The sequence below is a fragment of the Diachasmimorpha longicaudata genome, chromosome 9 (assembly GCF_034640455.1).
Source record: "Diachasmimorpha longicaudata isolate KC_UGA_2023 chromosome 9, iyDiaLong2, whole genome shotgun sequence".
Taxonomy (NCBI): domain Eukaryota; kingdom Metazoa; phylum Arthropoda; class Insecta; order Hymenoptera; family Braconidae; genus Diachasmimorpha; species Diachasmimorpha longicaudata.
In genome coordinates, this window is record NC_087233.1 from 6,967,119 (window position 1) to 6,981,843 (window position 14,725).

The 14,725-nt window shown below is 41.3% G+C and overlaps 6 protein-coding genes across 7 annotated transcripts; 5 read left to right on the forward strand and 1 right to left on the reverse strand.

Moving 5' to 3' along the window:
- Positions 1-354: 354 nt before the first annotated feature.
- On the forward strand, positions 355-2,210 carry LOC135165972 (chymotrypsin-2-like). Its single transcript, XM_064127830.1, has 7 exons — positions 355-591; positions 835-914; positions 1,034-1,128; positions 1,224-1,365; positions 1,444-1,557; positions 1,652-1,801; positions 1,970-2,210. Exons 1-7 carry the CDS (start codon positions 546-548, stop codon positions 2,111-2,113), a joined length of 771 nt encoding a protein of 256 aa, XP_063983900.1. The 5' UTR covers positions 355-545; the 3' UTR covers positions 2,114-2,210.
- A 471-nt stretch (positions 2,211-2,681) lies between these two features.
- Positions 2,682-4,928, forward strand: LOC135165963 (gastrula zinc finger protein XlCGF57.1-like). Its single transcript, XM_064127810.1, has 2 exons — positions 2,682-2,971; positions 3,148-4,928. The coding sequence occupies exons 1-2, from the start codon at positions 2,846-2,848 to the stop codon at positions 4,885-4,887; spliced, it is 1,866 nt and encodes a 621-aa protein (XP_063983880.1). The 5' UTR covers positions 2,682-2,845; the 3' UTR covers positions 4,888-4,928.
- On the forward strand, positions 4,736-7,659 carry LOC135165962 (zinc finger protein 62 homolog). Its single transcript, XM_064127809.1, has 8 exons — positions 4,736-4,858; positions 5,041-5,264; positions 5,386-6,294; positions 6,382-6,489; positions 6,585-6,746; positions 6,814-7,055; positions 7,121-7,201; positions 7,298-7,659. The coding sequence occupies exons 2-8, from the start codon at positions 5,130-5,132 to the stop codon at positions 7,533-7,535; spliced, it is 1,875 nt and encodes a 624-aa protein (XP_063983879.1). The 5' UTR covers positions 4,736-4,858; positions 5,041-5,129; the 3' UTR covers positions 7,536-7,659.
- A 136-nt stretch (positions 7,660-7,795) lies between these two features.
- On the forward strand, positions 7,796-10,266 carry LOC135165966 (myoneurin-like). Its single transcript, XM_064127814.1, has 5 exons — positions 7,796-8,339; positions 8,535-9,149; positions 9,247-9,476; positions 9,592-9,708; positions 9,766-10,266. The coding sequence occupies exons 1-5, from the start codon at positions 8,220-8,222 to the stop codon at positions 10,016-10,018; spliced, it is 1,335 nt and encodes a 444-aa protein (XP_063983884.1). The 5' UTR covers positions 7,796-8,219; the 3' UTR covers positions 10,019-10,266.
- A 168-nt stretch (positions 10,267-10,434) lies between these two features.
- Rps26 (Ribosomal protein S26) lies at positions 10,435-11,776 on the forward strand. 2 transcript variants are annotated; one of them, XM_064127360.1, is made up of 3 exons: positions 10,435-10,593; positions 11,166-11,474; positions 11,685-11,776. In XM_064127360.1, the coding sequence occupies exons 1-3, from the start codon at positions 10,591-10,593 to the stop codon at positions 11,718-11,720; spliced, it is 348 nt and encodes a 115-aa protein (XP_063983430.1). In that variant the 5' UTR covers positions 10,435-10,590; the 3' UTR covers positions 11,721-11,776. The 2 variants fall into 2 exon arrangements, with proteins under 2 accessions (XP_063983430.1, XP_063983431.1); XM_064127361.1 differs by having other exon boundaries at positions 11,697-11,770.
- Positions 11,277-13,593, reverse strand: LOC135165758 (PEST proteolytic signal-containing nuclear protein-like). The gene is made up of 3 exons (XM_064127358.1): positions 13,468-13,593; positions 12,705-12,907; positions 11,277-12,546 (listed from the first exon to the last, which is right to left on the reverse strand). The coding sequence occupies exons 1-3, from the start codon at positions 13,502-13,504 to the stop codon at positions 12,310-12,312; spliced, it is 477 nt and encodes a 158-aa protein (XP_063983428.1). The 5' UTR covers positions 13,505-13,593; the 3' UTR covers positions 11,277-12,309.
- Between the last annotated feature and the right edge of the window lie 1,132 nt (positions 13,594-14,725).

Here is a 14,725-nt window from a genome sequence, read left to right on the forward strand (position 1 = left end):
CAGGAATATTAATAGTACCTGAAACAATAGTATTCACATGTATTTCCTATTCACCTCAATAAAAAATAGAATAAAAATTTTGAACAAATTCCTGTTCGAATTCCAAAATTCCTTTTGAATATTCACAACTACAATAATTTTATCGTCTGCAACAATTGTCAACTCCACTTGATAACAATGATCTATCCTCGGCCACATTTGTGCCGATCATTTTCTACGCCCCAGTATTTCCAAATCAGTCATTCATTATCGCCCATCTTCATCGATAAGCTCTGTGAATAGAGGAAAAGACTATTGCTCCCAGCGATTAAATGGTGAGCGCTGATTGTAATCGATCATCCACTCGAGATTCTTATCCTCAGTTACCGAATCTCACAGAACCAGAACTTGGCTTCCGAAGTTATCTGTCACAATCTGATGATTTTTCCGGGGAAAAAAGTTGTATCAGAGTTGTAAAATCTTCTGGGGATATTATCAAGCCCAATGAGTATATAAATGCAATGGTCAATTAATTAATGCAGCGGATAAAGTCTTGAGGACTAATCATGAAGACACTTTTAGCATTTGCCTGTTTGGTTGCATCTTCTTATGGTAAATAATAATACCAACAATAATATTAATAATAATAAATCGTAGCTCTGGTGAAGTTGATTCTGCTATTTAATTTTTTTTAGTTCTCGCAGGAAGACAATTGGGTTGAGAATTGACTTATTTGCTTGACTAGATTTATTCAGGGGGATTAAGGAACTAATTGATTTATTTGAGATTGTGGTGGAGGGAAATTTAATAAAGATATTATTGCTTCGAATTAAATTTGTTTAATTCCCTCTTTAGCACATATTTTACCGGAGAATTCGGACCCGTCTCGTATTGTTAATGGGGTGGATGTTGGAGTGGGAGAAATTCCCTATCAGGTAATGAAGGGTGAATTCTTGGGGAGAGATATTTAAAGCAATTAAAAATATATAAAGTTTCCATAGGAGTAAATGTCACAAGATTTTTCTTGATTTTTATTATTTATTGGATTTTTCAGGTATCTCTCCAGCAAAAAGGAAATAGCTTTCACTTCTGTGGGGGTTCCATCCTCAATAAAAAATACGTCATCACAGCCGCGCACTGTGTTAAAGGGTGAGTGTCCGGAGGGATCCCGATATGATTAAAAAATGTCAAATCGATGAGTAAATAATAATTAAATATTTTCCCATGTAAACTATTAATTTTAGGACATCTGCCGCTTCGATCAAAGTGGTCTCGGCGACAGTGAAACTATCGGAGCCAGTGACAACTCATTTGGTTGAGAAAATCATAGTTCACGAGAAATATGACGCCTCTGACTCCTGGAAGAATGATATTGCCCTCCTCAGGGTACCCATCTTTACTGTCAACCGATATTAATTTATCCAAATCGACTGGTAAAATACTACAACGAAAATTCCGTTTCAGGTGAAGGGGAACTTCGTCGTGTCTTCGACCCTGAACTTCGTTCCAATGCCGAGCCCGGGGATGGCGGTTCCTGCGGATTCACCTGCCATCGTATCAGGCTGGGGAAATCTGAGGGTTCATTTCAAATTTTTATCTCCAGAAGTTCCGATTAAATTTAGAGCGAATTTTCTGTTTATCTTGACCCGACTGTTTATCTTGATTTTTCCAGCAAGGAGGACCCAGCCCCAATCACCTCCAGAAGGCGAAAATTCTGATTGCTGATCAGAAGTACTGCAAGAAGCGATATGCCCCAGGAAATACTGTTCACGATACTCACATTTGCGCTCATGACCCAGTGGAAGAAACAGGTTCATGCAACGTGAGTCTCTTGATTTAACGAACTTAAAAAAATAATTAATCCAGCTTCATTAACGAACCCTCAGAAAGCTCTAAGGTCACTCGGAAAAATAAATTTCCAATGGATTGGATGAATTGGAATGGATGAATTTTTATCCAATTAAATGATTCAGAAATTCATTAATTGCAGGGGGACTCTGGTGGTCCACTGACGGTGAGAGGCAAACTGGTCGGTCTCGTATCATGGGCCATGGGCTGCGCCATGACGAACTACCCAACAGTCTACACCAGAGTTCCAGAGTTCCTTGATTGGATACAGGAGCACGCTGTCTAGGTGATTAGACCCCAGAAAGCCGCGGATTGATGATTGTTAAATTGTAATTACGTCAGTAAATGTAGTTTTCTTAAATACATGGTGTTATTTACCTATATATTCATTTATTTATTATTTTTCCACCCCCCCTCGTCCCACACTTAAGATGCAAATTTTTCCTGATTCTTCTCTGTCATTACAGTCCCTATCGATCAATTATCAATCACATTTGTTGATGATAAATGTAAATGGGGAAAGACAATGTTTTCCGATCGAAGAATCTCTTGTCGTCTTTCCGATCAATCGTCTGGGCACAACGATCTCGATCGTTTCCCAAATCTCCCTTTTTACACTCCATTTCTACGATATCTTATCGATAATATTCGGATCTCTCTCTACAATAATGAGGTTCTTATCGCCTCGAGAATTTGCAGGGGAAGATCATCAAGTCAATAGACATGTAAATGCATTCTTGGAAATATTGATTCTGAGCTTGAATTGTCTCATTAGTTTCCCACTTATTTTTAAATCAACAATGTAAGTAGCGACCTCTGTGTGTCACAGGCGGTACCCACATGCCGCATTCATTATTTATTTATAATTAAATGAAAAACTAACCAAACATTTTAAGCTCAGTACCAACGGGCACAGGCTCATTAGGGCGATGTGTTAATACCTCAATCAGTCATACAGATCGAAATAAATTGAACAATGCAGGAATAATAATATTAGTCACTATTATTTATTAACAAAATGGATCTCAACACCGGCGAAAATGTGTGTAGGTTATGTGCCAATCATGGCAGTCAATACTATCCCATTTTCGGTTCGACAACTTCCCCGATAGCAGGGAAAATCAACAATTGTTTACCAATAGAGGTAAGTTCGAGTCTTGGGTAGAGATCCCCTGACAAACCAATTTTTTTTTTCGTCAGTGACACTGACCCGTCTTCCTCCTCCCTCCTGTCATCCAGGGTCTGTGCCAATCTCCATGGGCTCCTTCATCCACCGAATCATGATTAGAAAAGTTCTCATTAATTTCTGCTCGATCGCAGATAAGAGAAGACGACAGACTTCCATCGCACATTTGCCCCGGATGCCTGGAGGCTCTGAATATAAGTGACAGACTCAGAGCCCAATCTCTGATAGCTGATGAGCTACTCAGGCAGCAGTTGAGTATAGTCCTGATTGATAAAATAAAACAGGAGAAAGATGTGGAGGTGGATGATGAATCCCAGTCGATGGACACGACTGAACGATTGTTTTGTGGAATATGTGATATTAATTTTTCTGGTACGACTGAGTTCGATGACCATATGAAGTCATCGCACTCTTCGCAATGGATTTGTAATCTCTGTCATGAAGATTGCAAGACATCAGAGGATCTCCTCCGACATAAATATAAAGATCATTACGACAGTATTGATCAGAATAAAGAGGCGGAACTTGATCTTCCCAAAGATGATGTCCAACAGTCTCCAAAGATTGTTGAGCAGTCCCAGGAGCCTGAGGATTCCGATGGTTCAGCAGACGTCTCAGATCACTACGTTGTGGTGAATGAGCCCATCGAAATTAAAGAGGAAATTCTGGACAATTCTCGCTTTGTATTCGCTCTGCAATCCCCTCAGCGAAAAAATATTCTCTGCACCATATGTGGCGTGACAATTTCCAATGAGAAGTTGATGTCCCTCCACGATAAAATGCACGAACCCCGACTCATCACTTGCCCCACCTGCTTTCGAGAATTTCCTTCTGCCTACGATCTTCTCACTCACAAGCAGAAGGTGCACAGGGTCTTCATCCATCAGAAGATGAAGTGGTTTTGCGAGAATTGCGAGAGGTTTACAGCCAGTGTTCAGTTCCTCAGGCGACACAAGCTCTGCAGGAAGATCAAGCTGCAGTGCAAGTACTGCAGCCTGCAGTTCTTCAAAAAAACCGAGCTGCAGATTCACCAGAAGAAAAATCATTACGAAGATGTGATGAAGGATCCGGAGTCGGAGAAGTTTGAATGCGAGACGTGTGGAAAGAGTTACGTGGAGAAGTCTTACTACAATTCCCACGTGAGGAAACATCAAGCTAAGCATGAAGGAAGATACACGTGTCCAACGTGCGAGAGAAAATTCTCAACAGCTGCAGTATTAAAGTGTCATATCGAAGTTATGCATGAGAAACAGCCGAAATATGTATGTGATATTTGCTTCAAAAGCTTCTGTGGCTCGAGGAATCTGCAAGAGCACCGGAAGAGGCACGTGAGCCAGACGTGTCAAGAGTGTGGTGAAAAATTTGAAAATACTCGAGTACTAGCTACACATTTACTGAAACAGCACAACATATCTGTCCCTTCTGCTGGGAAATATGCGTGTAAGATATGTGGAAAGAAGTTCTTGAAGATGAGGCTCTTGAAGGATCACAAGAATACTCACACTGGGACGAGGCCACATGTTTGCGAAACGTGTCAAAAAACATTCAGGACCTATGCGGCACGTTGGGCACACGAGCAGAGGCACAAGAATGGAGGTTTCATATGTGATTATTGCAAGCATAATTTCACTGATAAAAATAACCTGAGGCGACACATTTCCTGTCACCTGCCCCCTGAAGAGTGGCGATATGAATGTGAAATATGTAACAGGAAAATGCAGAGGCTGTCACACCTCCAACGGCACTTAGAGAGACACAAAACGACTCACCCGTACCGATGCAACATATGTGAATTTAGATTCCCCAGTAAAGGATCCATGACTTCACATAAAAATCAAACACACAGTGAGATACTCAGTATTAATTGTAAATAATTGTGACTGTGAGGGAAATAAAATTGCCTGAGACCAACTCACTCACTCCTTTTGTTACATTTTTCTTGTGAGAATTGCATAAACCCCAATTCATCTTCTTTCTAATCGTCTGCTGGTGTGCTTCAAAATATGGCGCCCCTGTAATCGTGTCAGTCGTCCCTAACCTCAAAATCGTCTGTCTCCCATCCCTTGCGATGGGCCAAATAAACATTGAATTACAACATCTACGAACCAGATGAACAATGGACGCGAAAGTTGAAGCTGTCAAGTCACCACGAGTCTGTAGGCTGTGTCTGAAGACGGGGCCCAGTTACCGGTCGCTCTTCGCGGAGAAGAACAAAATAGCCGACAAAATCAGCAAATGTTTACCAATTCTGGTAAGTCATGAGCGAGAATCTAAATCCATCCCCTTTCCATCCACCTAATTAATTCTAATTCAATTTATTCATTTATTCAATTTAACGCTGACATTCTATTTCGGTGATCAAATACCTCCAGGTGACCCCAAACGACGAATTACCGAGTCACATATGCCCTCTCTGCCTGCGTTCCCTAAACATCAGCTACAAGCTGCTGATCCAAGCAATCGAGACAGACGGAAAGCTGCGAAAGCAGCTGTCAGAATCCCAAGCGGAGAGGCTCCTCCAGGAGTCGGGAACTGTCCTGAGGGCGCCCCAGCCACACGAGACAGACTCGGGCAATCCGAGTATATGTGGGATCTGCGAGATTCGTTTTGAGGATGCAGCAGCCTTCGACAGCCACATGGAGATGTTCCACCAGTCCAAGTGGGTCTGCAACCTCTGTCAGAATGACTTCGAGACGTCGGAAGAGCTCCTCCAGCATAAGCACAAGAGTCATTACGACAACGAGGGAACAGGAGCCCCAGAGGATAACATCGACTGTGGGACGATTGACATAAAGGAAGAGAGGATCTCCTCGGCGTCTGACCACTCTGACGCTGAGCAGTCAATTCCCCAGAGCATCGAGACCGGTAGGAAGGTCCCCAAGACCCCCAGGAAGCAAAAGGAGAGAGGGAAGGAGGAGGAAACGAAAGAGACAACAGAGCCCAAGAGGTATAGGAAATTAAAGGAGGACTGCAAGGTCTGTGGCATCAACCTGCAGGAGACATCACTGATTGAGCACATGAAGATACACGAACCCTACGACATCGCGTGCCCTGAGTGCCAGGAAAAATTTACCACTGCCTATGATTTTTGCGTGCACAAACGAGATTTTCATAACAGCCACCCTGGGAAGGCCATCAAGTTCTTCTGCAGACTTTGCAATAGGATGATGTGGGAGATGCGGTCTCTCAGGGTGCATGAGAACTGCAAGAGGCCCAGGCACACCTGCAAGTACTGCCAGGAGAATTTTTGCGTGAAGAAACTGCTCAGGCTACATCAGAATGTAACGTATTCCTGTCTCTTTGTTCGTTTTCTCAATTTTTTTGCATTTTCAGAGCTTCGTAGTCATGACAATTATTTTTCTTTCCAGAAGGAGCATCGTCAGGATATGATGGACGATGAGACTGTGGTGAAGATGAGCTGTGAGTACTGTATGAAGGTATTCGTCGACAAGAAGATTTATTACGATCATGTGTATGTAAGTAGAAGGAAACAGGAGAATAGTTCATTTTTTCTTTATGAATTTTAACTCAAAATTAAATGCTAATTGTTTCTTTTTATCTTTCTCTCTAGCTCCACAGTCGATCCCTCGTTTATCGGTACCCATGCGACTTCTGTGAGAAAGACTTCGGCAGTTCCTCATCACTGAAAAATCACATCGAAGCGATTCACGACAAAATCCCAAAATATGAATGTCGGACTTGCAAGAAGAAATTCTTCAACAAAAAAAATTTGGTAACTGCCCCGAAAGTCCAAAAAAATCCTCAGTCGATGGATAATTTTTTTACTCATTCAATCGCAGCAAACGCATGAGAGGATCCACTTGAAACTTCACTGCAAGCGTTGCAGAAAAAAATTTGAAACCGTAGAACTTGTCAATCAACACATGAAGGACGTTCATGATGTGCCACTGAAGGCGAAGCGATTTTACACGTGTCCTCATTGCGATAGGAAATTCACGAGGAGAAGTATCATGGAGGACCACAAGAACACTCACAGTGGGAAGACACCACAGACGTGTCCAATTTGCCACAAAAAATTCAGGTATTTATTCCATGTTTAATGGAATTTATTGGGGAATTATTATAAAAAAATATTATCATGTTCAGGACGTATGCGGCACGGTGGGCCCACTTCCAAAGACATGGGTCAGACGGATTTTTCTGTGATTATTGCCAAAAGAAATTCATGTGAGTCCCCTGCACTCAATAAATATAACGAAAAATAATTTTTTTGTCTAATGACTGAAGGATAAAGTTATTTTATAATGTAAATTTGTTCTCTAGTAACAAGAGACACCTGAAGACCCACATAATGGGCCACCGTCCCTCCGAAGAGTGGCCTTACATTTGTGAAATCTGTGGGGCTCGTTTCCCCCAAATATTTCGACTGACAAACCACAGGAGGAAACACACCGGTGAGAAAAAATACTTGTGCGACGTTTGTGGGGCGAAATATGTCCAAAAATCCCACCTCGATAAGCATATTAGGAAATTGCATATTACTCAGGATCCCCAGCAGTGATTGCATTATTTTTCATTACATTTATTGAATCGAATTATACTACTTATAGCAACGAGGCCTGTGTTGTATTGTTGATAATTCCAATGTTAAAAATCTGTTAATAAAGTATGGAAACACACGTAAATATCTGGACAAATTATTACCTTATTCCCCAGGTAGATGCAGCGTTGATTGACATCGGACATCTTTAACACTGACACTAGACATTAAAGTTTCTAACTAGACTTCAAGAATCAAATCTTATCAGAAAAATTCCACACGCGTTGATTCCCCCACTCTCAATCCCATCCACACTCCGTCGTTATTTTCCGGGCCCACTTCACCAGCTGAAAAACTCACTTGACCCGCCAACGAACCAGGAACTTGTCATCGACATTACCCCCCACAGGTACAGTACTTCATTTCCTGGACGACACATGCGAGTGATCCATTGTAAACAATCCTCGGAGTTCATTGTTTTTAAATCACGTCGACCTAACCTAAACTAGAGATCGAATCTCGGGTTCGAGAATCGGGCTGATCAATCCGACAATCAATCAGCTGATTTTTGTGTCTCACGAGATAAGTGCTAAGTCGTTCCCAGTGATTGTTGAAGCCGAACAATCAATCTGCAGGGAACCATAGGAATTTTGTGTGAAAATTGACGAGTTAAGTGACATGAATTGAAGAATAGCATCAGCAGCAATGGAATCAGCTGAGAAGCAGACGTGCAGGTTGTGCACCGTTCAGGGAACTAATTATATACCGATTTTTCGGAAAGCCAAGGGGGATGTGATGAAGATGATCAGGTGTTTACCTGTTCAGGTAAGTGAGGGTTAGTCTTACTCATTCTCCGAGAATTATGGAATGTTTACTTGGGACTAACCTATAAAGATGTCGTTAGTACCGGTTGAGGTGCTTTGTTTGGGGCTGCGTTGAGGTCGAGACAATTCCCCAGATAATTTTATTACCGAGAAAAAAATTAATTGTTAAGGTATTGGGACTATTTACCTGCTTCAGATTCGTTCGGGCGATGGGCTTCCCAGCCACATTTGTCCGGGTTGTCTAGAGGCTCTGGAGGTGAGCTACAACCTGCACATCCTCTGCCTCAAGGCCAATCTGGAGCTCCTGGGGAGATCCTCCACCGAGAGAAGAAAAATCAATCCGGAGATCCAGAGAGAGCGATCTCGACTGGAAGTTAAAACGAGGGAGAAAAAATCAAGGGAAAATGATTCTGACTCTGGAAAAGACCCCATCATCATCGAGACTTACCACTTCCCCGAGGCGGTGTACAATGACCTCTCGAATCACAAGGATTTCTCCGAGATCTTCCAGAGGGTGCCTGAAGTGAAGCTCGAGAGGCTGGACGACACCACTACTTGGAATAGTGGCCAAGATGTCAACCACAATGATATGTCAATAGGTTTTCTCGATACCCGGTGCAAGCAGGAACCTCTTGACATCGACGAGGCTGGGCCCTCTGGGTGCGAGGAGCTGATCGCTGCGACGGAGGTGGAGGGCGAAGACTCCACGTTCAGAAGTGCGAAAGCCCTGGCCTTCAGAAATTCACAACGTACCTGTAAAAACTGTGGCAAGACAGTTCCAACGTCTGAGTTCCGTCTTGTCAAACGTAAGGTGCGTCGAACGATTAGAGATAAATTATTAATTGATTATATTTAAATTCTGATTAATCATATTGATTTTTTTCTATCGAATTTATGTTTCTATGCAGAATAATCGTATCCGAGTGCGCGCAGATCAATGCAACATGTGTGATAAAAAAAAACCTAGGCTTATCAGTCGTAAACCTAAGACTGTGGATCAGACATGCTGGAGTACGAAGCATTCTCAGGAACCTGAGAGTTACGAGCCCAACATTCTCGAGAATTTCGAAGATTTCAAGAATTTTCATGTGTCTAATGAACATTCCTATGCTCGCTTTGCTCGTTCCTGTGCTCTCAAGTAAAGTATCATTTATTTTATTGTTCCGTTTATTATCTATTATTTATTTCAGCTGACAAATCTATTTATAAATAATTTTATTGGCAGAGGTAATTAAGTTTGTTTTATCTGTTAGAACAATATGGAAACAACAATTGGCCAGCGTAAAATCCGAAGGCCACGAACAAAAGCCACGAAAGGACAACGATCCATCCCTGCGCTATTGTTGCCGCATCTGCGGGAAAGCCTGCGTGTGAGTACAAGTATAACGAACAAATATAAACATTTTTTAATTATTTTTCATCCTCAGGTCCGGCATTAGACTGAAATATCACATAGCCGTCCAACACACGCCTCCGGAGAGGTGGCAGTTTCACTGTGATTTATGTGGTGCATCATTTCCAGTTCGTGGTGACCTCCACAGACACCAAGCACTGGGTCACACTCACGAGCGCAAATTTATGTGCGACGTGTGTCCCCAGACTTTTTTGTCCTACAGGAGTCTGAAGGCTCACCAAATTTTGCGCCATATTAATTATGTGAACATTAAAACAGAGAGTTGAAAGGAACCCTGGGGCTTCAGGGGGATAGTTTTGTGTTCTTGAATCGTTGGGAAGACTTCCCTTCGATCTCTACTGTTGAATAGGCATTTTATAGAGAATAACGATAGCGGTAAATTTTTTGACAATTTATACTGCCACAACCTAATCAAATGCATTTGTAGTTTTATTTTACAAAATCCGATATTAAAGAATAATATGTATTTTCAAGCAAAAAAATATGAAAATAAAGATCAAGACCATTTTTTATATGTAAAAGGTTTTAATTCATTCCCGAACCGAAAAAATTAAAAACCGGAAATTGAAAATATTTTTTTTTGAAATGCCCGCAATTAGTGAGTCAAAATGGCGTCTATATATTTTTTTCGTAACATGAAGATGTCATGAAAGTACAGCTAGTTATTTATTGCAAAAAGCAAACAGTAAATAACGTGTGAGTTCAGGAGTTCATTTCAGGAACAACTATTTTTTATTTATTTATGAGAGGAAGTGTTTTGACTCGGGCGTGAAAGTCGTATTCCGTGAGCCCCGACGCTTCCGCTTTCTTTCTTGGCTGCCACGGCACTCGAGGCAAAATGGTAACCAAGACTCCTAAGTTTTATTTGTATATTCTTTAATTTACAATTGTTTATTTGGGTTTTCAATGATTTCTGACGGTTGACAATGATTTTTAATTGGTGGATAGGGTTGAACAGTGATAATTTTGTGCCGATGATGGAATATTTCGGGAGGAAATAGTGACATTCGGTGGTGCCATGTGGCCAGGCTATTTTTTATCAATTCACGAGCTTCATAATTATATTTTCCATCAAATTTCGGGGAATTATCGGTCGTAGTGCATTTAACTTAATTTTTATTCGCCAATTTTCCGACAAAAACCACATTTTCGGAGATGAAGCCAACATAACCTCAAAATTAGGACTAAGAAGGCACACCAAGTGCACAGTCCTTCAGAAAAATTTCGAAATCAGACCCAGTAGACAGATAAATTAGATGTTAATAAATTCCTAACAATTTTCAAAGTTAGAGTGACGGAAAAAGTCTAGGAAAATCAGAAAAACCAAATAAAAAATTGGAGTTGAAACCGAAAGTCGATGAACTAATTTATTCAAGTTCATGGGATAACTAATTAATCATATTTAATGTTTAGACGACTAAAAGGAGGAATGGTGGAAGGGCCAAACACGGCCGAGGTCATGTCAACCCTGTGCGTTGCACCAACTGTGCTCGTTGCGTCCCAAAGGACAAGGCCATCAAGAAGTTTGTTATCCGTAACATCGTCGAGGCCGCCGCTGTGAGGGACATCAACGACGCCAGCGTCTACGATACCTATCAGCTCCCCAAGCTGTACGCAAAATTGCACTACTGCGTGTCATGCGCAATTCACAGCAAAGTCGTTCGTAACAGATCCAAGGCTGATCGTCGCATCAGGACACCACCTCTTCGCAACTTCCCAAGGGTGACTATTTATTACCATTCCATTTATTTCGTTCATTCACGCAGGTGAAATGTGATGGAATAAAAATATCTAACTCATTCAAGGGAGATATTTTGTTTATAATTTATTTGTATTAGATTTGAATGTTTTTTTTTCATCCAATATTTAAAGACAAATTTTTTACATGTACATTTTTTTGAGATGTGTACTCATTTCGTGTCCTCTTTTCAGGACATGCGCCAGGGACCCCAGCAGAACAGGAAGTAATTCACATGTAATTTTTAATTGCGGAATAAAAAAAAAAGTTTAAAAAATGCTTTGAGTGTTTAAAAAATTATTCACTGACCTTCCTGACGTAAAATTTGGTTTATGTTAATGATAGAAAATATTTTCAACGAAGCTCATCGACTTTATAACTAAGGGCAGTTAAAACCCGAACCTCACTGATAAATAACCAAACGCTAGATTGGAAAGGAATTGAGATTTATTCACGTGAAATTTTTAATTATGATTCTGTCCGCCTCCACAGCTCGACAGGTGTCACGTTTACAATTAAATTGTCATTGATGATAATACAAGAAACCACCGACGAACATTGAGGGTAGGGAATACATGATTAATATCATTAATTTCATGATAATCACATGATAGTCGTTGATAAAAATTTTCCCTGCCGGACGTCGATGTACCAGAAATTATCTGAGCTGAAAGCTACTTGTCTATTTGAAGAAAAAATACCTGGACGCGGTAAAAATGTCTTGCTTTCCAAATTCAACAGCTATCTTCGTACAACTTACATTAAATGAATTTACAATAATCTCTTAAAATAATTACGGAAAAATTCTAATGAATAGAATCATTTGTTGCCTTCTTCCATCGCCTTCTTCAGTGTCTTCTCGAATATTTTCTTTGAATCACAGAAGCCTTGTTTAGTCTTCCCAAAGGAGTTGGGTCCAGCTGATGTTGGAGTTTCTCGTCCTATGTTTCTCATCCTCATTCGCGCCTCCGCTGGCATTTCCTCGGGCTCGTCGTCATCATCGGCATTGAATACTGACGCCACTGTTGGCTTTGCTGCGGGTTTCGCAACGGGTTTCTGCAAGTACATTAATTAATTATGGCTGGAAAGGCCTTGGAAAGTAATTTGAAAAATTCACGAGAAGAATTTCGAGGAGTGCCAACTTCACAGAATTCTAATTTCCTGATTCTCTGATAGTTTTTCAATGAAAATTCCAGGATTTTTGTTAAACTCACCGATGTTGCTCCCAATTTAATCTGTATCCCCTTCTTCTGATCAGTCAGGGATGTTTTCTTTCCAAATCCAAACGTCAATTTCTGTTTCCTGGACTCTCCCTGTCCATAAGTCGGTGAATCTCTCCTGTCGTCTGGTCTCAAGGGTGATCTGTCCCTGTCATTATCCTTATCCCGCCTATCCTCCGCTCTGTAGGTACTTGACCCTGACAACGTCAAACACTGGCAAAGTTCAGATCAAGTTAAACGAGGCTGACTTTAGTAACCGGAAAATCTCAAGCAGCATGCTACATATATTTTTTTTTCTGACAATAATAATTCATGTTCTTGGCTTTTCCCAGTTCTATTTGTTCAACCTGCATCAAACTTAAGGTTTTTTTACTTCAAACGCACATTTCATGGTTTTTAACGGTTGATGTGTTCTAACGTTCGAATACATTACGTGGAACCTGAGATCCATCACGACGCATTTGTTGACTCTTATGTAATAAAAAGTGTGTTCCACCCCTCGTGGAGGGCGCAAAATGCATGCAAGTTGTTTAGGACAATCTACTGGTCACGAAGGACCCGGTTAACCCTTTTTAATCGCGATTTTGAGTCGTGGAATCTCGATAATGAGGAAATACCGTGAATGGGAGCAAAGTAGGGCACTGTACAAAACGACAATTGTATGTGTAAAAATAATTAAATGTGCTCGTCTGGGCGAGAGAATGTAAGTCATTCGAGTGTCTCGAGTTATGGTATTTTCATATGCAAGTAACAAAACCTTTTCGATAGTCCTCCCCGGGGTTGCGTCGTGACATCCTGTTGGAGCGATTTTTCCCTCAGCGTGCGGCAGATATTTCAATCATACTGAGCATCGAGGCGTCCAGGGCCATCGACTATCTACGTGACATAGAGGAGAAGCTACAGGACGAGTGCGCGCGGGAAGTTTCCTTTACCGATCGGACTGGTGCAAGCTTCGATGCGAGGGCGGTAGGGAGCAGCACTACGCGGTTTTTGAGTTGGTGAAAGTGGGAGAATTTGAAAGAGCGAAAAATTCTGGAGAATTTGAAAAGAGAATGCTTTTGATTTCCGGTGAATTATTTAAATAAAATTCTGCATCGGCCTCCACTGCAATTATTATGTGAAAAACCCCGTTATCGAAGGATAATTCCTTATCGGTCTACTAGCCTCCCCCCTCAACTTCCCAATCCCTTCCCCCCCAACCCCAAATGTCGAAAAAAAAATCCGACGACTCGACAACTAATAAAGCCCCGAAATTTATATCCCGAATAATAAAAAAAGTGTTAAAAAAAATCTCTCGGTTTATTTAACTCATTGACTCATCGTCATCGAGCCATCATCGCACACCACCCGATGTGATTCCGGGAATTCGGAAATGAGCCCTCGAACGCTATCCCGCTGAGCAGCCAGATCAGTGCCTCCTCTAAAAATCCACTTCAGGCGATATCCCCATGTGCCCGGATCACATTTTGATACTGACACGAACACCCGCGGTGAGTCAATGAGGATTCATCTGCAGTCGTTTTACACTGCAAAAGAGGCGCGTGGTATTTCTTATTTTATTTTCTTTAAATCTCTCGAGAGGCCCAGAGAGTTTTAACACCAGACGACCTCAGTTTTTATCGACGAAAAACTGTCACGTGCCGGATCCCGATGAGCATCTGATGGTGAATTATCTGGGGGAGCTTCTAGGCGCCGTTTTCAAGAGCTACCGAGGACCAGGACAATTTAGAAAGCCGAATAAATTTTGGGACTGATAGTATCAGTCCCGTAATTAGTCGAGAATTATCCAATTTGTTGGGATTATTTATGGTATCGGTGGGAGTGAGTTATTTACTAATGACTTTGCCGTCCAGGGATAATTAAGAGTGATAATTAATTGCGGTGCTTGTGAGGGATTCAGGTGGTTAAAAATCTCAATGGACAAACTGCCGAATGGGTCCGACATTTTTATTCAATTTTTATTACACAATTTCACTAACAAAAAAAATATTGTTCCCGTTCTATAGAAAAAATCA